The sequence below is a fragment of the Barbus barbus genome (assembly GCF_936440315.1).
Source record: "Barbus barbus genome assembly, chromosome: 16".
Classification (NCBI taxonomy): domain Eukaryota; kingdom Metazoa; phylum Chordata; class Actinopteri; order Cypriniformes; family Cyprinidae; genus Barbus; species Barbus barbus.
Window position 1 is genome coordinate 28198297 of NC_136744.1, and position 23446 is coordinate 28221742.

Sequence of the window (23446 nt, forward strand, 5' to 3'; positions counted from 1 at the left end):
GCAAGTATATGATGCTAAATGTTGTTCCTAGAATTTTGTTGTTGTTGAGTGATTGTTTTCCCCATGATCTTCAGTAAAGGACGTTGTTGAGAAGACGGTGTGTATCGTCCAGAGCACCTGTGTGAACGTCCACAGCATGAGTGGGAAAGACTTCATATCTCCACTCCCATTCCAGGTCAGAACGCTTGTATGGAAAGCCGTTTTGACTTTTATTCCTTCACAGGATATGAATTTTTGATATCAACAATTCAAGTTTCACATATCATGAATTAAATTATTTAATAACTAGTAAAACGGACTGACATCTTTATAGGACTGACATCTAATAACTAGTAAAAACTATAATTCTTGATATCTGTAATTGTATTTACACTAGTTAAATGTCACCATAGGCTGCCATTCAAAATCAATTGTTGATATCAAGAATTAATTTCTTGCAGAAATACAATTCTTACTAGTAAAAATGTCTATTCTTGATATGAACAATTTAATTCTGGATATCAAAAATTAACATTGTCACTAGTGACAATTAAATTGTTTATATCAAGAATTAAATTGTTGATGTGAAGAATTTAATTGTTGATATCAAGAATAGACATTTTTACTAGTAAGAATTGTATTTCTGATGTGAAATCATCATTAGTTTTTTATATCAACAATTGATTTTGAATAGCAGCCTATGGTAACATTTAACTAGTAAAAATACAATTACAGATATCAAGAATTGAATTCTTGATATCCAGAATTAACATTGTTACTAGTGGAAATGCAATTGCTGATATCAAAAATAGCCATTGTTACTAGTAGAAATCTAATTCCCGATATCAAGAATTAGCATTTTAACTTGTAAAAATTGAATTGTTGATATCAAGAATTCATATCCTGAGAAGGAATAAAAGTCAAAACGGTTTGCTTGATGCCTGTCTGTTGAGTTTCTCCACAGTACATCTGTTATATGATGGACTCCAGTCCTCGCTCACAAATCCGGTTCAAATGTCTGTATCAGCCTTGTGTTTTTGGAGGAAATCAGAGCTAGCAGAGCCATTGTCACCGGCAGGTGTTTGTTAGTGCCATCAGGGATTTATTCAGCCTGACTGTCTTTTTTAGCTCGGTGACTGATGATGTGTGGTAGTTGTCCGTTTCATGAGGCATAATGGGTTATTTGGCAGGTGGACAGGAAAGGGGGGCGGTTTGGTTTTAGTAACAGTATTTAGACAGCACAGTTTACAGTTCTGGCTAATGCTGGCTTTATTTTACATGAGCATATTCTGGCATGTTGCCCCAGAGGCTTTTCCTAAACGTTTTAGACATATGCATTTATAATGTTGACAAGGGAACCAGGGGACTGGAATTGAGAGCCTGAAACTCTCTGATGCAATGCAAGGCACTAGTTTTTTTTTCATAATCGAAAAAAGTTTATTTGTTTGTTTGTTGTTACATGCATAATAATACCTTTAGCTTTATTTAACCTTTAGCTGTAAAATGCTGATTTTCCATCAAACTTGTGATGGTTCCTTTTTCTCTCGATAAACTGTTTCTTGCTTTCATTCATAGGTCTCCGCTCTCTGGTCAACAAAGTTTGGCCTGCTTTTGGAGCGCAAAAATATTACAGTTGATGGCCACATGAGCCCCATCAGGTATGCTTGTTTATTTATTTATTCTATTTTAACATTAAAAATAATTATACTGTCACTGTTAGCATTTGACTGTTGTAAACAAACGCTTGTGTAGTGTGAATATGGTCGTGAATGATTTGAATCTCTTTACCAGGGAACCTCTCCCGACTCTGTTCAGCATGCTGCATCCGTTAGATGAAATCGCTCCTGTTGTCTGTAAGTCCACTGGTAAGACTTGATAATTGTGCACATTTTCAGTGTCATTTTGTATTATTTATATACTATTCTAATATTTATTAATATTTTAAAGTGGCTTTTATTTTTGCATTTTCAGTTTTCATGTTGCGCTTTTTCGATTTTATAAGGTTTTTTTTGTTTTTCTCTTTTTAAAAATAGTTTTTGTTTAGCTTTTATTATTTATTTTGGTTTCTGTTTTTAGTGATTTTAGTACTTTAATTGAAACTTATTTTATTTCAGTTAGTTGCCAAGACAACATTCCAAAATTTAGTGAAATTTTTTCTTCCTGTGCTTTTATATTTTCTTTTTTTCCAGCTTTATTTTACGTAACACTTTTTTTTTCTTTAGTTTTTTTGTAATATTTAACAATAACAGAACTTTACTGTAGGAAGGAAAATGTAAGATTATGTACAAGTAAGCATTTGTATATCTGAGGTAAATTAAGTTTGTGCAATCAGTAATTATTTTTAATTATGACATACAGTTTCATGGTCTTGTGCTTACATTCTCCATGGTCTTCTGTCCTGGAACTCTGAAATTTGCCATCCAGAAATATATATTTTTTCAGTGGCCATGAAACTAAATTTAGTATTTTCTTTTTTTAAAGTAACGATTTCTTGCATATTAGTGACTGCACAGGTCATTGTGTTGTTTGCAGCAGCATATTCAAGATGAGTCAGTGTCTTCAAAAATCTGCAAAAACATGACAACCCACTGTCATTTTTTTTTTCCCCTCATTTTTTTGTTTTGGCAGCTTAATGTGAGAAATATTTCATGTGTCACCACATACAAAACCTCATAAAAAAACTTACGATGGTACCGGATAAATGTTTTCTTTAGTAGAAGGACTGTATTTTTTTTATTTGATTAGCTCATGTTGTTTGCGTCTGTAAGAGTCAGACTGACGTTCATGTAATTCAATTTAAACCATGTATTATTTCCTAATAAAGCTACTGGCCAATTGGTCGTAAAGTTTTCTTATTGACTTACCAAAACCATACATTTGACACTTGGAAAATGTTAGTCTTGGACATTAGGAAACCATTGAATTAACTCCATAATAATGACTTGGATGCGTTGTGGCTCTCTGGACTCTTGACCTCAGAATATGCCATAATTATGTTAATGCTCTTGTTTGTTCCCACTCATTGGTCCAGGTCTGTTTGAGTCCCGTCTCCAGTATGTTTCAGACAGTGCTCTGAGAGTAGTGTTCACCTGCCACGAGCCCTCCATTATCATGACATACGACACACAGCAGTGCTCACACACCGTCTGGACCCTGCGCAAAGTCACATCTGAGGTATGATTGCTTTACTCAGTCATTACATGCAAATACATACCTCATGTTTCTGTGTTTTTGTTTTAATGGTTAATCATTATTTGAATTCGTTTCATATTACATTTAACATTGTGTCATTTTCCCAGTTTAACCATGAAGTCTAAAGACTGGTTTGAATAAAATCTCTAGCACAGGTGTCTTTTTTTTTTTTAATTGATAAATGATGGATAACCTTTTTAATGGCTAATATAAGTATTTTGTTTAAATGTCCAACCTAGATTTAAAGTCATTCAGAAACGTTTTATATCAGAATTTGTCACTGAAGCTCAGTAACAATGAAAAATCATTTATTACCATAAGAGAACTAACTGAGCACTACTGTGGTACTAATAAAACATCATTTTTTTCACGTTTTATTGTTACAGAGACAAATGTAATACACAAAGCAATACATTGACAAGAACATTGTCTGCATTTTTTTTTTTCTTATCCCCTAGTTTAACCCCTGAATCCAAGTCGGAATTAAAACGGTACATAACCTCCCCCCACCCATAAACCCCTCAGGAGGATTGAAATGAAACTGCATTATCTATAATAACTACATAAGAAAACATGTAACTGCAGCCATGTAGTACTGTACCTAAATGTAGACGTTCACACAACGACCAAACTCAGTCAGAATCTATTGAGGTCAAAGGATCAAAGAAATTTAGAACGGGGTTCCAAGTTTTGTAGAATTGAACAGTAGAGCTCTGAATGGTGTGCTTCAGTTTTTATAAAGAAAGGAATGACATGAGATCTTTTAACCAAGAGGTAGTGGGGGGTGGAGTTGGGGACTTCCAATGTAGCAAAATGCATCTTCTAGCAACTAAGGAAGCAAATGCAATAACATCTGCTTGTTTCAAAAGAGTAGAAGAAAATACAGACACACCAAAGATAGCAACCATAGGACATGGAAGGAGAGAAATACGTAAAGCCCTTGAAAGAAAATCAAAAATGGAAGCCCAGTATGAGGGCAATTTAGGGCAACTGAAAAATGTATGAACATGGTCAACTGGAGAAAAGGAGCATCTAATACAAGAGTCATCTGTTTCTGGGATCAATTTATGGAGTCTAGCTTTGGTAAAGTGGATTCGGTGCAAAACGTTTAACTGAATCAGACTAAACCCGGGCACAAGCAGAATTAACTCTAACAAGGGCCTCGGACCAGAGCTCCTCAGTAAAGCTGAGCTCTAACTCTTTCTCCCATGTTGACTTCAAACATGAGAGAGATGAAGATCTAGATGAAAGCAACATGAGATAGATAGAAGAGATAAGGTTACCACTTATGGGGGCGGACAATAAACTGTCAAGCAGGGATTTTTCTGGCAATTGAGGGAAACTAGAGAAGTGAATTCTTACAAAATTACGAAGCTGAAAGTACCTGAATAAGTCTGTTGCATGTAAATTATTATAGATTACACTTTAATAGATATTAATTATTTTCCTTAAAAGAGGAATTCAATGCATCTTAATGTACTACCTTTTAAAAAATGTAAGTTATACATCTAAACATTTAGTTTAGAATGTTGTTGTGCTTTTTTCAGGAGCAGACCACAGTGTTAAAGTGTCCAGACCAGCCTGGGCCGATTCACACACCCAATGCGGCCCCCAGCATCCTCAGCACCCACCTGAGAAACGTGACCCGGCTGGACTCGCCCGCCTCGCCTTTACACTGCCACGCCCTGCACAACCAGAGCCGAATCCCTGCCTCCCCGGGCCTACACTCACGTGTTCACTCGCCCAGCATTTCAAACATGGCTGCTCTCAGGTATGTCCATGCAGGATATGTTTGAAAAAACATACTATTCATGCTTTTCCTGTAGTATGTACAGTGCCCTCCATAAGTATTGGAACAGTAAAGACAAAATTGCTCTGTTGACTGTGGAGTTAAGACATTTGCAAATATGATTAAAAGATGAATATGAGACAAAACTACAGAATGTCACATTTTATTATTAGCCGTTTCAACACATAGATGTTTTACCAAATAAAAAGAACAGCACTTTTAGAGTTCATCCCACTCATTGATGTGAGCATAAGTATTGGGACAGTTGAACATAAGGCAGATATAAAAGATTAAAAGCTATTATTTAGTTGCAGATCCCTTGCACACAATCACAGCAGTGAGTCTGTGACCCATAGACATCACCAGACTCTTGGTCTCATCCTTTGAAATGCTTTTCCCAGCCTTTAATGCAGCCAATTCGAATTGTTGCTTGTTTTGGGGAGTTTCTGCCTTTACTCTCCTCTTCAGCTGCTGAAATTCATGTTCAGTCCCAAAACTCTTCTGGCTCACCTTTGTGCTTTTTGGCAAACTGTAATCTTGCCTTTCTATTTTTGGTGCTGGTCAGAGGTTTGCATCTTGCTGTGTAGCATCTGTACTTCTGTGTCAAAGTCTCCTGAGGACAGTAGATTGTCAGAGCATCACCCCAGCTTTCTGGAAGTTGTTGGTGATTTGACAGACACGTCTTTTAGGGTTCATTTTCACAGCTTTTATGATTTGTCTGTCATCAACTACTGTTGTTTTCTCAGCTGATCAGGTCGTTGTTGGTTGCTGGTGTCGCTGGTGGTTTCAAACTCTTGATTTCTCCATGCCCTTTGTTTTTGCTTGAGCTCTAACTGACTTCCTCTTTTCTTTTAGCATCAAAATGACTTTTCTCTCAAAGTCAGCTCCCTCGCCTTCATCCTGGTTTGTGTGTGTCATCATCGAATGCAAGATTCAGAATGCAGAAGTAACTGATATAACTGGATATAACTGGATATAACTGATACGACACATTCCCTGCTTTTAATATCTAAAGAATTAATGCAACAGGACACAGCTGATCACTTAGAAAGACCTGTGAGGCAACTGTTCCAATACTTATGCTCACATCAGATAGAGGGATGAAACTATAAATGTGCTGAACTTCTTAGCTGGTAAAACATGTGTTGAATCACCCAATAATAAAATTTGACATTCTGTAGTTTTAAGTAAGATATTTATAATGTTGCAAAAGATTCTGTTTCAAATAAATGCTTTTAAAATTTCTATTTATCAAAGAATTTTGAAAAAAAAAAAAAAAGTATCACGGTTTCCACAAAAATATAGGTTTTGAACATTGAGAATAATAAATGTTTAGTGAGCAGCATATTAGAATGATTTCTGAAGGATCATGTGACACTGAAGACTGGTGTAATGATGCTGAAAATTCAGCTTTGATCACAGAAATACATTATATTTTAAGATGTATTTAAATAGGAAAGTTATTATAAATTCTAATATTTGACAGTATTACTGTTTTTACAGCATTTTTGATCAAATAAATGCATTTTGGTGAACATTAGTATAAATAAATTCATATAAAAGTTAATTAAAAAAATACACGTTTTTGTCTAAATGTGCTCTTTGGTTTCTTTTTCACTTGTCTTACTAAGTCGGGCTCACTCGCCTGGCATCGCAGCACCCTCTTTCTCCGGAGCTCAGCGCTTCAACATGTCCTGCCACACGCCGTCCCCACGCGGCCACAGCATCCTGGCCTCACCCAACAGCACAATGAACGAAACAGCCCTGCTGCCTGAGATGGAGCCCATTCTACCAGACCTCTGCATTGAGCAGCTGTGGACAGAAACCAGCGGTATCTCCAGGTGCACCGAGCCTCATGAGTTTCAATATCCTGTGTTTATGAGCAGAGAGCGTGAAGTTACTATTGATGTTTGTCCTGAAATCAGTGTTGTGTCTGTGTTGTGCAGGGAGAAAGGCTTCCAGGCCGCTAAAGTCTTCATCACCTCTGACCTGTGTGAGAACAGGTATCTGTGTTTCCTGGTCGAGTCCCACCAGCAGCTCAGGTGAATGTGTGGCTTATAAGTTTTACTTCTACATTAATAGGATAGATCACTTTGCTTTCTTAGCATTTAACTACTTTAAAGCTCTAGCGCTTATTTGCTTCTCTTTTATGTGTGGTTTGCAGGTGTGTAAAATTCCTTGAGAGCAATGAAACTTCTCAACTGATATTTGCATCAGTGACTGTTATCACCGCAAAAGATGCTGCCCCTCTTGAGGTGACTTTTTGAATTTGTCAAATATATCTATGAGAGGATATGTATAACATTTTGTCAACGTGATGTGTCTTGAATGTTGCAAACTGCTTTTCTGTTTTATCTTTATTGTTGCTAAAGTCACGATAAACTGAAGTATAGTGACAGATCTTTTCTTTGGCATTATGATGTACATCTGAGTGAAACAGATTATCGTAAAAGAAGAAAAATGTAAGGTGCAGATTTGGTTCTATGCTTCGGTTGTTTTTGAGATGGCTGAATTTTAAGAAATGGACATTGCTATATCTGTCACAATAATGAAGTTTGTAATACAGTATGTATATAAAATAATGAAAGCCTTTATTTTGTATAAAAGAACACGATTGACTAGGTTTGTTGTACTAACATTTATTAAATATGTGACTTTGTACCACAAAAACCATTCTCAAGTCACATGGGTATATTTGTAGCAATAGCCAAAAATACACTGTATGGGTCAAAATTATTGACTTTTGTTTTATGTCAAAAATCATTAGGACATTAAGTAAAGATCATGTTCCATGAAGATATTTAGTACATTTCCTACTGTAAATATATCAAAACTTAATTTTTAATTAGTAATATGCATTACTAAGAACTTAAGGCGATTTTCTCAATATTTGGATTGTTTTTGAACCCTCAGATTCCAGATTTTCAAATAGTTGTATCTCGGCCAAATATTATCCTATCCTAAAAAAAAATTGACCCTTATGACTGTGGTCCAGGGTCACATATATTTTTACTGCTTCTATTGCACATTTGATGACATTTCTTTAAGTGCTTAAATTTGGATGCCAAAATGTGATTGAAATGGCAAAATTATTGCATTTCTCAGATAATTGCGATTAGATCGAATAACCACGATCGGATTATTAATCACGATCAGATAACTCAAAAATGGAGATGGATCTAGATCTTGTGGTTTATTGTAAGAAAGCCGCAGGGTTTAACAGACTAAATGACTGGTCCTGGGGGCTGTTTCATAAAAGACGCTAAGAAAAGCGAGGATTAAAGTCCAAAACCTGACTTGAAATAACAAATCAATCGGGACTAAAGCGGTTTCATAAACGACAATTCAAGTTCACGTAATCTGACTAATTCGATCCAGGTTCAGTGAGTCAGGATAATGTGACGTGCACGCTTATTCTTAAGCAGCCCTTAATGTCGATCATGGATCAGATCGATCCACTATTGCAAACAGCGAATATATCTGTGCTGTTTAATGCATTTGAGACGTTGTGTTTTCCTCCGTGCATAACTGACACGTCACAGGTATATTTTTCATCTGTAAATGTTATAAAGTCATGCAAATATATCCATTTTGCTGTCAGGAGTGGGCGAGGCTTTGAATAATAGCAGAATAGAATAATAAGAATTCTGAATAAAAAATACATTCTGCGAAAATATTTGTTGTTGGACATTAAATGTGACGCATAGAATTTTAAGCCTACATATAAGTGTATTTTTATGATAGCAGTAACTGTAAATCAAATGTAAGCTGGCTAATAGAGCCATACTAGCTCAAATGAGTTAAATGTGTGCTCCTCTTATCAGTTAAAATGTAGTCTGATTTCTATTTTATATTTTCATTTAATTCAGTGATTTTAATTTGATTTCGTGTTTTTAATGCGTTAATACTTTAAAGACCAATTTTAGATTTAGATGTTTTAATGATCTAATAACCATAAAAGGTACAGCTGTCATAAACCCGAGAGAAAGGCTGCATGGCTAGAAACTTCTGATCAACTGAATGCACAAGTAACAACTATGTTAAAATGTTTTCATATATCTTAAAAAAGGTCATTAGCCTACATTTTGGGCACAATGCATTAACTACAATTGGTTGTAGCCTGTTTTTTATTTATTTGATTATTTAAGGTGTATTTCGGTTTACTTTTATTTTTGGACTGATAACAACTGATTGTAAGTGAGAGAGTCAGTGGTAATATCGGTGTGTTCCTATTGGTCAGTGTTAGAGGAGCTCAGCTTAGCCGGACAGTTAGCCTGCTCCTGACCAGGTTAGTTTCTCAGCATAAGTTGACACAGTGACTGAGCTTGAGCTATGGTAATTTTGCTTTCAGAAACCAAATCAAGTTAAAATAAATCAGAATTACTGAAATAAGCCTGGCTTATTTGGTAAACTAGTTTTATGAAACAGCCCCCTGTATACATCAATAATAATTTTTTTTTTTTTTTAAATCAAACAAATATAATTAAGGTCAAACATTTTTAACAAAACAAATGCATGGATGTACCATTCACAAAAAGATGATTAATATGCATTTAAAATAGATAGTGATTTTTTTTTTTTTTTTCTTCATGTTGACCTTAGTAGTACTCTTTTCGGTTGTCTGTACTATTTGAAAGTTGAACCATGTTGGTATATGTTAACTAATAGCCAAACACTCACTTTTAACCATGCAATACATTGTAAAATCAGTGTAATAAGAGTTGCAAATGTTTCCATGTAGAGTCACATTTCAAATTCATTTTGATCAGATCTTCTTGCTTACTATTATTATGAGGAATTTACACCGTTTAAATAATCGTGATGCTTGTAAATCTTGAACATCAGTTATAAGTGTCATCCTCTTTTCCTCCACTGTCGTCATCAAGACCTAAATTTCACGTTCTCTTCATTTCTTCAAAGGACAGTCATACCATGCTGGTGCTTGAGGCCAATGGAAGTCTGGTCTTGTACACAGGAGTCACACGGGTGAGGCTTGATTTCATCAGTGTTTTTCACCTCTGAAATGACATTATTAGTGGCCTGAATCATTTTTCCACTTTCAGCTTTCTCTGACTATGCTGTAATATGGAGCTTGTCTACCATGCATACTTATCTTTTATTAAAAAAAAGTCAAAGGCATCTGTGCATTACAATTTGCACTCAAAGCATGGTGCTGAGTCTAATACATCATCTCATTCCATCATGTTCCCCACCAATCACTAGAGATTTGAAAATTGGTTCCAGGTGAGTCACTCATATCTGGATGAGAGACTGTCATTAGTGCTGGAGAGAATGCAGTGATTCTTTACAGGCGCACAGGATATCTGTTTATACTGTTAGATTTATATAATTTATTAATGTCATTAGATGGTACTTACAGATGTATGCATGATTGATGTATAAAAAGCCCCTTTCTCTGCAGCACTGGTGATGCTTTGTGTGTTTCAGATGTGGATGACTCGCCTCGAAACTATTTTCTAGTTCTAATTCTCTTGGGATTGGTTGAAAATATGATTGATCAATGCGACCTATCCCACAGAATACAAAGGCTGCATCCCAGCGCTATCCAATATTCTTTGTCATGTATAGTATGTTATTTGTCTCATATAATATAAAAATAGTAGTTTTTAATAAAATGGCCTTTGCCAATTTCCCATTCTTAGCTGTCAAATAAAATAAATCAAATAAATTGTGTATTTAACAATGTATGTATATGTGTGCAGTATGTAGTATCAAGTAACACTTATCTTGTAGTGGCATGTAGTAGCCCAATGCTTTACATGCATAAAAATAATTATTTCTCCCATCACCTTCAAAGTAATTCAGCCTTTGGTAACACAAAACCATTATGTCTTAAGCTAGTAGTAATCATGAATGTTTTGCTTCCAGGTCAGCAAAGTGTTTGTCCCTGGCCTTTTGTCTCCTGCCTTCAGTGTGCAAAACCACCAGCCACAGTTAAGCACCCCTCTGGAGAACATCAGCACCCCCGCAAAGGCCACGGTTCAGCATATGAGCCGACTGGAGGAGGTACTATAATGTGCTTATTGCAGGATTGTGTGTGTTTTATTGTAGCCGATTAGTGAAACACTAATTGAGTCATATATGTAAGACAAGACAGCATTCTTCGAGAGGACTCTTGAAATTGTGTCCTAATGCTAATGGCCATCCGCTTTGTTCCTACAAATGGATCGATATCAGTATTAAATCACAGTAATATGGCCAGCTCCATTATTTTTCTTCTTAAACAACAAAAACAACTTGGCTCTCGATTGGTTTGATAATCTAATTGTGTGAAACAGAGATCAAGTAGTCCATATGAGTGATAGTATGCTTAATAAATTATTAATCGTATCCCATATGAGTGTATTAGTGTGTTAGAAGAGAAGTGCTTTTTAGAGCCACCATTTAACATGAAGTATTGCACTATTGATAAAAGCTTCTCTAGTCCCTGCAAATGTCCCCTAAACCACAAACAGCATTTTATTCACTACAGACTACATTAAGGGCAGATGATGTACTTATGTGGACAAACAGATTTCAATCACAGTTTGTTCCTTTTTTATTGTGTTATTTACTACCAATAACGGATAGCTGTAAACTAAAATAATTTTAAACACTATTTTTAAGCTTTCTATGCCTTTTTTTCCCTCCATTTCTGTCACCTTCTGGAGTTTGGGTTCCTTGCCACTGTTGTCTTTGGCTTGCTTAGTTGGGGTTTAAAAGACACTTAAAGGAATGGTTCACCCAAAAATGAAAATTTGCCATCCAAGATGTGGTTGAGTTTGTTTCTTCATCAGAACAGATTTGTGGAAATGTGGCATTACCTCAGTTTCTTACCAGTGGATCCTCTGCAGTGAATGGGTGCCGTCAGAATGAGAGTCCAAACAGCTGATAAAAACATCACAATAATCCACACCACTCCAGTCCATCAGTAATTGTTTTGTGACATGAAAATCTGTGTGTATATGTATGAAATAAATCCAACAACACATTTTTAACTTCAAAATGTTGCTTCTGGCTAATATACAAGTGTACACCCATAATATTGCTACTCCATAAGAAATATAAGGGTGGATTTTGAAATGAGACGACAGCAGGGGATGGAGTTTTTTCACTGGAAGAAGCATGATTAACTTTACCTGGATTTGTTTTGTACAAACATGCAGCTTTTTTATTCACAAGACATTAATCAATGGACTGGTCTCTTGTGTATTATATATGGATTATTGTGACATTTTTATCAGCTGTTTGGACTCTCATTCTGCCGGCACCCATTCGCTGCAGAGCATCCACAGCAAGTGGTGCAATTTCTCCAGAACTGCTCTGATCTTGAATGGCCTGAGAGTTATTCAATTTTCAGCAAATATTAATTTCTGAGTCAACTGTTCTTTAATTTTCAGTAACATAACCGATTTGAACAAAACATGAATTGAGCTGAATAACACTATTGTCTTCAGCAGAGCTGCTTTATAGCTGAATCAAATGTATTCATAATTAACAAAACGATGATTGAGCTGAATTGAATTACCATTGAACTGGCTTGAGCTGAATAACCACACTACTTCATTTGAGCCGCTTATTGTCGAATTGAACTAGTTTTATAATGAATGAACTTCACACAGTAATCGAACTGAGCTGGCTTGTTGAATAATGGGCATTAACCTCATCAAACTTGAACATGGAACACCTTGTATCAACTTGCAGTGGTGTTGTGTTTTTTGTTTTGTTTTTATGTCATATATGTTGATGGTATTCCTCATCTCCTGCTGTCAGGTTGGCATGCCCTCTCCTGTGTTGGAGGTGCGCAGTGCGACGCAGCACCACGAGTCGTCCTGGCTGGAAGACTCTTCATTCCAGCAGCCTGCACCTCACATCCACACCCTCCGAGACCCCGTCAGCAACAGAGTCACGCTGGTCAGTGCAGCCCATCCCCTCTAACCACCTCTCAGCATACAGTTCATTGATGTTCTACTGTCATTAAGATGCTTATCAGTGATTACAATTCTGTGGATCACAGAAATCACGGAAATGCTCATTTAGAGATGAGGAAGAAGGCTATACAATCAAGATGCACTGATACTGATGGCTCATTATTTTTAAGAATGGATGATAACTGATAATGGCTGGTATTAAGCTATTTATTATTTAAAAAAATATTCTTCATAAAGCTGCAGTCTAAAATAATTTGATGCATGCTTATAAGTAAAAGCAGAGATTTAAAACCTTAAAGTCACATAGAAACTGAAGTGGCAACATAATTTTGATTTAAACGTGATTTAAAAAAAGCACAGATGAATTATATTCACAATAAGATCTATAATGTGTATTTACAGAATAGATCATTTGACTTTCAATTTAACAGACTGACACTGTAGTACTTTTGAAAACTATGTATTTAAGAAAATCAGATCTGATATTATCCATTTCCAATATTAGCTGATTCTGACCAATCCTGATTATTATATATTGGCTGAGACTGATATAATTACCAATACAGTTTACAATGTAGTTGTTTAGACACTTTTTACCGCCTTAGTTAATTTATTTACACTGTAAAAAATTATCATTAAAAAAAATCATAATTTTAACTGTAAAAGACTAAAACTACTACAATAGAAACCTTAGTTCCCTTACTGTATATGGTGAAAAACACTAAAATATATTGAGACATTTTATGTAATTTTACAGTAAATACTATTAAATTTAGTACTAATTTAATGCTAAATGAAAATAATAATTTTTGAAAGTGTAAAATAACAAGTCGTCTACACATGAATAAACAGATTCCCAGAATTTTCTGTATGACACTTCACATTTGATGTGTTATTTTTCACGGAAATAACAGTGTTTCTTAGTTGTTGTTTTTTTTGTAAGTTAGGCATAAGTTATCTGAAGTTGTAAAATGTATATTTATTGCATTATTTTGTGTTTGAGTGCATTACATTCATCATGTGGTATTCTCATTACCACCTGTTTTTTTCTTTTGGTATTTGCCAGTGAATTATAAAGGTACAAAACACATTTTTATACTGCAGTAGGTTGCTACATTGTCTCATCATTATGTACATCAGTTGCTAAAATGTTGCTGCAATTTTTTTATGGTCAGGTTTTGGCAACCACAGCTGCTTTTTTTTTTTTCTCATAGATTTTTTTTCATAGGCATTTTATTCACTGATAACAAATGGGGTGAACATTTGTTCATTGAATATCTGTCAGTATATTGTGGAACAATTAGTCTTTTGTTAGTCAGCCAAGTGGGCTCAGTTTTTCGTCCAATGCCAGTAAATCTCAAAATGGCCACATACATTCGGATGAATCCACCTGGTTCATTTGATATATCACTGTCTGGACATAAATGTGACCGCTGCTTTCTAAATGCATTTTCAAAATGTCAAACAGGGTCAAGATGCCTGCGTTTGTGTTTGTTCTGGCCACTGCTGCTAAAGGCAGGAGCTGGTAATTGCTTTTGTCGTACAGTGCCCGGCTGTAATTGAGGGCTGCCACAGTAACGGGACATGACCGACATGGTGTGGCGGCTCAGACATGTGCACCAGGAGCCCGTCACTGTTTTGACAAGACCCAATAAGGTCTTGTCCCCTGCAGTCAGCCCCTCTGTGTTGTCATTTCCCACTGAACGACATGTCCTACCAGAAGAAATCCCCTCGCAGGCCTGTCAAAGCAATCTCACCACGACCAACTTATGTGGGATGATATGCTTCTGAGAAAGGCTTTTAAAAATAGCCATCGTCTAAGGTTTGTTTTCATCCAGGTCATTGTCGAATGCCTGCTGGAATTTTGCTGCATGCAATTGTTCTTTTGTTTTCAGTTTATTTCAGCAAAGGGAGCAACAATAGCCTGGTTGCTTTTGACAGAATTCAACCAGATAAATATAGCAACGTGACGCCTGTTGGTTCGGACACTTTTTGATGCGAAGGCGCTGCTAATTTAGGATGTGGCACTAATATCCGCCTCTCACTTTTCTTTTGTTCAGGAATTGAGCTCCGGTTTCATGTTAAGAATCACCATTCCCGAGGTGGCCACTTCAGAGCTGGGTAAGAGAAAACACTCACATAAATACAGTCCAAACCGCGTGATGCATCACTTCCAATGCAGCACAGAGCTGAGTCACAAGCTGTTTGTGAGTTTGGAAAGCTGGTCAAAACACTCATTTTAAAACACACCATGTCCTCCTAGTGTCGGTTTTTAGTTTTTGTCTTTTCATTAAAATATGCTTTACATATAGTCACTGTTTTGGTTTTGATATGATATACTCCTACAGCATTTATTTATCTTAATGTTAATTTTTAATATTACTAATACATTTTAAAACAAAAATGACATCATTCAATTTTAAACCAATACATAAACCTAAATAAATATAAGCATAATGTCAGTAGTCAATTAATTTTAGTTAATGAATTGTGAGCTAACATATGAACTATCAATAAATAATTGTATTTATTTTAAGTAACATTTAACAATGATGCTTTAAAGAGATATTTCTCATTGTCAGTTTATGCAAGCTCATGCATTATCTAATGTTAACTAATTAGACCTTATTATGTAAAGTGTTATTGAATATTTTGCATGTCCGGTTCCTTCATTTTAAACTATTATTGGATTATTATTTTCTATAAAAATTTTGTTAGTGCGTTATTGCAATATATTTTTTTCGTCAATGGTATAATAAAGAGGTGTTCATTTAAATTTAAAGGAATTTTAAATTTTATAGGAATATTTCACCCCAGAATTAAAATTTTCCTCAGACCATCCATGATGTAGATGAGTTTGTTTCTTCATCAGATTTGGAGAAATGTAGCATTGCATCACTTACTCAGCAATGGATGCTCTGCAGTGAATGGGTGCCGTCAGAATGAGAGTCCAAACAGCTGATAAAACATCACAATAATCCACACCACTCCAGTCCATCAATTAATGTCTTGTGAAGTGAAAAGTTGCATATTTGTAAGAAACAAATCCATCATAATTTTTGGCCAGAATAGGAGTATGTTATACTTGACACTTCACAAGACATTAACTGATGGAGTGGAGTGGTGTGGATTATTGTGATGTTTTTATCAGCTCTCTCATTCTGACGGCACCCATTCACTGCAGAGGATCCATTGCTGAGCAAGTGATGGAATGCTACATTTCTGCAAATCTGTTATTGATGAAGAAACAAATTAATTTACATCTTGGCTGGCCTGAGTGCGAGTAAATTTTCAACAAATTTAAAATTTTGGGTGACCTTTTCATTTAATTGTCGTCATGATGCACATATTTAGTCTTGTCTTCATTATAGTACAAAACCTTTGGCGATATTAACACTGGCGTTTTCAACCAGCACTCCTGTGAGACCTAACAGTGCTGTTTTGTAGTTATTTTGTAAAACTGATTTTGTGATTCTGATTTGTTTGGCATAAATGATGTGCCCAAGGATCTGTCACTAATGAATGTAGTTATGCTTTACTGTGAAGTAAAACTGTGAGTCATTCCTGCCACTTTCTGCATGTAGACATTTGACCTTTTCTAATGTTTTTGCTATTAATATTCCAGGAAGTGTAGATGATACATGCTTTGGGTCTGTTAATGTCATTAGAGCTGTTTGCTATTGATTTATACCATTTCAATTTTTAAAACCTAGCAACCACCCAGAGTATGCTAGCATCATAACGATGACTTTTGAACGGACAAACGCTGATCGCTGATTCGTTTAGCTTTTTTTGGCCTTTAGTTTTGAACTGATTGCGTGCGACATCTACCCATCCGGCATTCTTTACAATTTTCTCAATTAATGCCAGCTTCCTGTTAATAAGTGCTTTAGTTTGAAAGTGATGGGCTTCGTACTGCTAATAAAGTGGCATTTTATTCAGCTCCATCCTGACCTTTCTGTGTTTGTTTGCTAATTAAACTTCAGGCAGAGTCATTGAGCTGAACGCTAACAGATAAAATAAAAGAAGTGGAAAATGCCATTTTAGATATCACTGATTCACGTTTAGTTGTGAACAAAAGTAGTTGTGAAGATTTCATACTCTAAATGCAGTTACAGTACTCTGTTGTCGAATGTGGTTGCTGATATTTACTTTGATTTCCCAAGAACTAGTGACAAAATTCAATAAAGAATTATTTGGCATTTTAAGAGGCAAAAATGCATCACTGAACTCTGTGACTGGTCTCTCCTCAAGCTGTGCGATTTCAGGAATTGTTCACGTCTGTAGCAAAAGCATGTGGAAAATTACATGCTGAGTTTTAATAATTTGGAATAGGGGTTTGCTTGCATTACTAAACCAAGCTAAGAGGAATATTAATATTCATGCATGTCTTGGGGAAACACCATAACTTTTTTTTCCCTGTGAAACTCTCACACTTAAATATGGAAATCCACTTTAAAAAAAAAAAAGTATTCAATCGATAGTAATTTAAATTCAATTCTGACTTCTTGCATTCAGGGTATATTTTTCTCTGTCACAATTTTTAATTATCTCACATTTTATTATCATAATTGCAAGGTTGTATCTTGCAATTCAGAGTTTATAACACACAACTCCTACTTTATCTCTAGCAATTCCCAGAATGCATCTTGCAAATCTGACTTTTTCCTCAGATTTCTGAGTTAACAGAAGATTCACTTTGTGAAAGTAATGATTTTGTGCATTAATATATATACAAAATGGAATGTACCAAAACAATTTTGAATGAAAAATGCATTTTTGGGATATAGACAGATCTTTTGCTCCACAAAATAGGCGTCCCTTAAAAGAGAGATTAATTTAGAGAAAAAAGTCTGAATTGGGAGATGCAAACTGAAAACTGCAAGACAAACTCAACTTTGAGGCAAAAGTCAGAATTGTATATTATTAACTCAATTCTGAGGGAGTCTGAATTGTGAGATTTTAACTCAAAATTTCAGAAAAGTGAGAAATAAAGACAGAATTCTGAGAAAAAAGTTGTGGCATATAAACGTATAATTATGAGAAATAAAACCAGAATTAGATCTTTTTTTATTCTGTGGAGGAAACAGGCTTTCAGCCTTAATTATTCAAATCATGTTGAACATTGAATATCAGATCACTAAATAAAAAAGCTATTTCCCTTTATTTATTTATTTATTTATTTTACCTTTTGTGTTTTTAATATTCTTAAGTTTCAGATTTTTTTTTTCAAATTGAGAATTTATGGGTAAATAACAAGGCCTTTGCTCAACAAACTACATAAAGGTTCAAAAAGTCCTATACTTTCTCCGCTTCATTTCATCTTGCTGCAGAAATCCAATCAAAGCAAACCAAACCCCATGCATCCCTCCACCCTCAGATCTCAACATCCTCTTCCTCTCTGTATCAGGTCTTGTAGCCCCCGTGTCACGCAGTCAAACACTTTGGCAAACAGTCATCTGTAAACCCTCTCAAGTGTAGTGTCCCGTCCCTCCGATCTCCACCCCCTCGCTCAGATGTGCGTTCCAGCTCCGGCTGTGTCCTTTGAAGTGGCGGCCCCCTCCGTGTGCACTCTTCTATAGGATCACCTCCGCATACAACCTTCATCTCCATTATCTTCACCTACTCTTTTATTTTTGATCTACACACGTGGGGGTGGGAGATACGAGCTAAAAATTATGTTTAATGTTAATCTAATAATATGGTATTAAGATCAGTGGTGACAGCTGACTAAACATGAATTTGTGCGAAGGCAAACATCATTATTATGATTGCTTATGCTTGAGTTTAACTTCGGCATGTCTTTGTGAGTGTACCAAAATATACCGAAATACTCATTTTGTAATACAGACAGATCATTTTAAGCACAAAATTAGGTGCCCCTCAAAAGAATTGTGAGATTTTAACTTGAAATTGTGAGATAAAAACTGACAATTGTGAGATATAGAGTGAGAATTGTTGAAAACTCGCAGTTCTGTGAAAAGAGTCTGTACTTAATTCAAAATTGTGAAATATAAACTTAGAATAGCGAGAAAAATGGTAAGAATTCTATATTATAAACTAACAATTCTGAGGAAAGAAGTCTGAATAGCGAGATCACAGCTCAAAATAGTGAGATAAATTTAGACAAATTCAGAATTGTGAGTTTTTAACTAAAAATTATGAGATTTGAACTCAAACTGAAAATTGCAAGAAATAGTCAGAATTGTGTATTATAAACTCAGAACTGAAAAGGTCTGAATTGCAAGAACTGTACTCAATTGCGAGATATGAACTTGGAATTGCAAGAGATCAATTCAGATTTGAGAGGTTTTTAACCCAAAACTTAGAGATTTTAAATTAAAATTGTGAGAAATAAAGTAAGAATTGTGTATTATGAACACATATTTTCATGTAATATGAAAAAAGTCACACAACTCTGTATTGTGCAACAGAGTGTGACATTCCTGTGGTGCTCTTTAGGGCCTCATATCATAAACACTTAATTTCCCATTACAGCCTGTCGTTTAGTGCGATGCCTGAATGGACAGTTGGATTTATTTTTATTTTCCCCTGCTGTCCCTGTAGAGATCCTCAAATTAATTGTAATTGAATTATAAGATTTTAACTTGCAATTATGAGAAAAAAGTCTGAATTGTGAACATGCATGATTTCTCCAATCGCTTTGCTATTATGTACTAGTTGATTTTTGCTTGATGAATGATAAAAAGAGGTCACACAGACTCACAAGGTGGCATTCAAGCCTTATCTAGAGACCAAAATGTTACAGAAAGTGCTCACTCCTTACCATTGTTTTAGCGACTTTGTTATTAACACCTAATCTTTCTTTTACTCCTACAGTCAAGCGTTGCCTGCAGGCCATCAGGTTTATTTTACCCAAGGACACTGCCATGAAAGTGCTGGTCAAGTGGTACAACAGTTACAACGCCCCTGGAGGTCCCATCATGCACCTGGAGTGGAACCTGTTTGTTACATGCCTAATGACAATGATGGGTTACAACACGGAACGACTAACATGGACACGCAATGTGAGTGTGTCTCTTTGGTGTGACCTCTGTGTCAGTCTTTGTGTTGGGTGACCTTAAGCCTTTGCTAGCTCCCTAGGATTGATCAAGCATTTAACTGAATTAAAACTTTACATGACTTGGAAATGTTTTTTTTTTAAATGTCAGGTAAGCGCAGAAAACATTTTAAGATTCAAGATTTTATTTATTCGTCACATACACAATTATACAGAGTATAACCAGCAGTGAAATGTAAGTTTACTTCACATTAAAACATAAAATTAAGTTGCAATTATTGATATAACCATATATTTCCCAGTACAATTAATTTCTGATTTAAAATATTTTTTGTTTTTGTAGATCTTATTTGCCTGCATACATTTTTTAAATAAATGAATAAATAAATCCTAATTTTTCTGTATATATTTAAATCTTTATTTTTATTTGCATATTAAAATAAATTATTGAAATATTTATCCCAAATAAAGTCAGAATTATGTGTTCTGTTTTAAAATCAATTTAATACACATTAAAACTTTTTTCTACAAATTAAATTGTAATTAATGATATAATACATATTTGCCCTGTACAAATAATTTTTGATTTAAAATGTTTTTTTGTCATTTTAATGAAATCAGATTTGTTTAAGATTTTTAATATAATTTAGTTGAATAAATCACTGAAAATAAATCACAAATCTTTATTTATCAAAACAAAAGACTTTATTAAACAACACTATTAAGTTTGCAAAAAAACACTGGACAAAATTGTGTTATAAGATGGCTTATGGCTGACAGGGAAGTTTGCAGTGAATGAAGCACTTGTCCATCTTCAATGATCATTAACACAATTGTCATCTCCACAGCTTCATTTTGAAGTGCCACTCTCTCCAGTAATAGCCCCGAAGAAGGCCCGACCTGCTGACACAGGTTCAGATGAGGTGAGACATGTCAAAGGTCAGGGTCAAAGACCCTTGAGCATCTAAATGCTCCTGTCATCTGATCATCTGTAGCATAACAGCTTGAACTGCAATCTTGACTTACATTTGATTTATTACAGAAAGGCTAATAAAGCTTACTGTATACACTTCCGTTCAAAAGTTTAGGGTCAGGAAGTTTTATTTAAAATAAATTAATACTTTTATTCAGCAAAGATGCATTAAATTGATCAAAAGTGACAGACATTTAAACAAAAGATTCAAGTTAACTTTCAATTCATCAAAGAATCCTGAATAAAATGTAACATTGTTTCCCCAAAAATTATGAAGCAGCGCAACTGTTTTCAACATTGTAATAATAAGAAATGTTACCGTTTACTGTATATTTAACCAAATAAATTCAACCTTGGTGACTTTAAAAGCGGTATATAATCTTACTGACCCCAAACTTTTGTATAGTAGTGTATATAGTGTGTAATTTATGTATAAAAGTCGTTGTGGATGTTTTGAAGGTTAATTGATGACTACATCTGTATGACATCAACAGGATTGGGGATACCTCCGATGCTCCGACTACCATTGGCAGGTGTCCATGTGCCCTGCGGTGGCCGTTCGGGGCCTGGGGCCGGTGTCGCCCCCCGGTGGAGTGGATAACCACGAGTCAGCTCTGGGTTTAGAGTCGTCCGCCCTGCTCTTCCCACACATCCCGGTGCTCTTCTACGTTCTGCATCTGCTCTATGAAGACCTGAAGCTGGATGAGCTGCAGCGGAGTGGGGCGAGAGCTCTGGTCGGTCTGCTGCAACAGCTTGCCAAGTAATTATTTATTTGATTTTTTGCCTTTTATCTCGGAATAATAACAAAGTGGGTCAGACCTGAACTTGTTTTTACCTCCTCACTAACCAAGTAAAGTCACACAACTCATCAAAACTCCCACTTCACATAGTCAGTGCTGCTTTTCTTTGTGGCGTATCCTAATTTTGGATGGGGAGATAGCTGTAATGTATTTCATTGTTTAATAAAATGTCAAGTGCATGCTGTCATGTGGACATGAACAAAACAGCAGTTTAATTGGCTGCTGTTTGATGAACCCGTGTGGGTTTGAAATGTAAAATTATTAGTTTGTATTATAATACAGAAGACCCAGATAAGGCTGTAATGATAATCCTCTGTTGACTCTTCAGCTTGTGCGTATTGTTTGGGCTTGTTGTTTGTAGGTCAGCATTAGGGCTGGGTAATATTTATCTCAATATTTTTTAGTCTTTCGATGATATTGGATACATATTTCGATGTATGTATTTGCTCAAAAATGTACTTTTCACTATCAAAAACCATAATTTCAACTAATTAATTCTTGAGTCATGAAGCAAAATGTCGCACAAATTTTAACTGTTAGTTTCAGAAATGGCTAAATTGTCACTTTCATGTTATTTATTCATGATTCTGTCAATATTATTATATTGTGTGTGTGTGTGTATATATGTATATAATTATAAATGATTATAAATGTAAAAAAATATAAATGTTTAATTTGTATTGTATTTTATATATATATATACAGGTGCATCTCAAAACATTTGAATATCGTGAAAAAGTTATTTTCTTTTGGTAACTTATTTCAAAAAGTTAAACTTTCATAAATTCTAGATTCATTACATGTGAAGTAAAACATTTCAAAGGTTTTTGTTTTCATTTTGATGATTAGAGCTTGCAGCTCATGAAAGTCAAAAATCCAATATCACACAATATTAGAATATTTATATTTGAGTTTCATTAAACGACCATCTCTACAGTATAAATTCCGGGTATCTCTTGTTCTTTGAAACCACAATAATGGAGAAGACTGCTGACTTGGCAATGATCCAGAAGACAATCATTGACACGCTCCACAAAGAGGGTAGGTCACAGAAGGTCATTACTGAAAGGTGTGGCTGTTTACAGAGTGCTGTATCAAAGCATATTAAATGCAAAGTTGATGAAGGAAAAGGTGCACAAGCAACAGGGATGACTGCAAGCTTGAGAATACTGTCAAGAAAAGCTGATTCAAACACTTGGGAGAGCTTCACAAGGAGTGAACTGAAGCTGGAGTCAGTGCATCAAGAGTCTCCACGCTCAGACGTCTTCAGGAAAAGGGCTACCAAGACACTTCTGAACCAGAGACAACGTCAGAAGCGTCTTACCTGGGCTGTGGAGAAAAAGAACTGGACTGTTGCTCAGTGGTCCAAAGTCCTGTTTTCAGATGAAAGTAAATTTTGCATTTCATTTGGAAATCAAGGTCCCAGAGTCTGGAGGAAGAGTGGAGAGGCACAGAATCCATGTTGCTTGAAGTCCAGAGTGAAGTTTCCACAGTCAGTGATGATTTGGGGTGCCGTGACGTCTGCTGGTGTTGGTCCATTGTGTTTTATCAAGTCCAGAGTCAATGCATCCGTCTACCAGGAGATTTTGGAGAACTTTATGCTTTATGATTTTCCAGCAGGACTTTAGCACCTGCCCACACTGCCAAAAACACTTCCAAGTGATTTGCTGACCATGATATTACTGTGCTTGATTGGCCAACATGCCTGACCTGAACCCCATATGAAATTTATGGTATATTTTCAAGAGAAAGATGAGAAAC

General features: G+C 35.5%; 1 protein-coding gene across 1 annotated transcript in view; it reads left to right on the top strand.

Moving 5' to 3' along the window:
- The window catches only part of LOC306882099 (anaphase-promoting complex subunit 1-like), a 73332-nt gene that overhangs the window by 2343 nt on the left and 47543 nt on the right, over nucleotides 1-23446 (top strand). Inside the window, exons 5-19 of the mRNA XM_079436567.1 lie at nucleotides 75-175; nucleotides 1555-1637; nucleotides 1771-1844; nucleotides 3011-3153; nucleotides 4719-4942; nucleotides 6592-6801; nucleotides 6907-7002; nucleotides 7125-7215; nucleotides 9881-9946; nucleotides 10850-10987; nucleotides 12734-12874; nucleotides 14952-15012; nucleotides 19732-19919; nucleotides 20761-20835; nucleotides 21380-21645. Of these exons, the coding sequence (XP_079292693.1) occupies nucleotides 75-175; nucleotides 1555-1637; nucleotides 1771-1844; nucleotides 3011-3153; nucleotides 4719-4942; nucleotides 6592-6801; nucleotides 6907-7002; nucleotides 7125-7215; nucleotides 9881-9946; nucleotides 10850-10987; nucleotides 12734-12874; nucleotides 14952-15012; nucleotides 19732-19919; nucleotides 20761-20835; nucleotides 21380-21645 (1957 nt within the window). The remainder of the gene's footprint in view (nucleotides 1-74; nucleotides 176-1554; nucleotides 1638-1770; nucleotides 1845-3010; nucleotides 3154-4718; nucleotides 4943-6591; nucleotides 6802-6906; nucleotides 7003-7124; nucleotides 7216-9880; nucleotides 9947-10849; nucleotides 10988-12733; nucleotides 12875-14951; nucleotides 15013-19731; nucleotides 19920-20760; nucleotides 20836-21379; nucleotides 21646-23446) is intronic.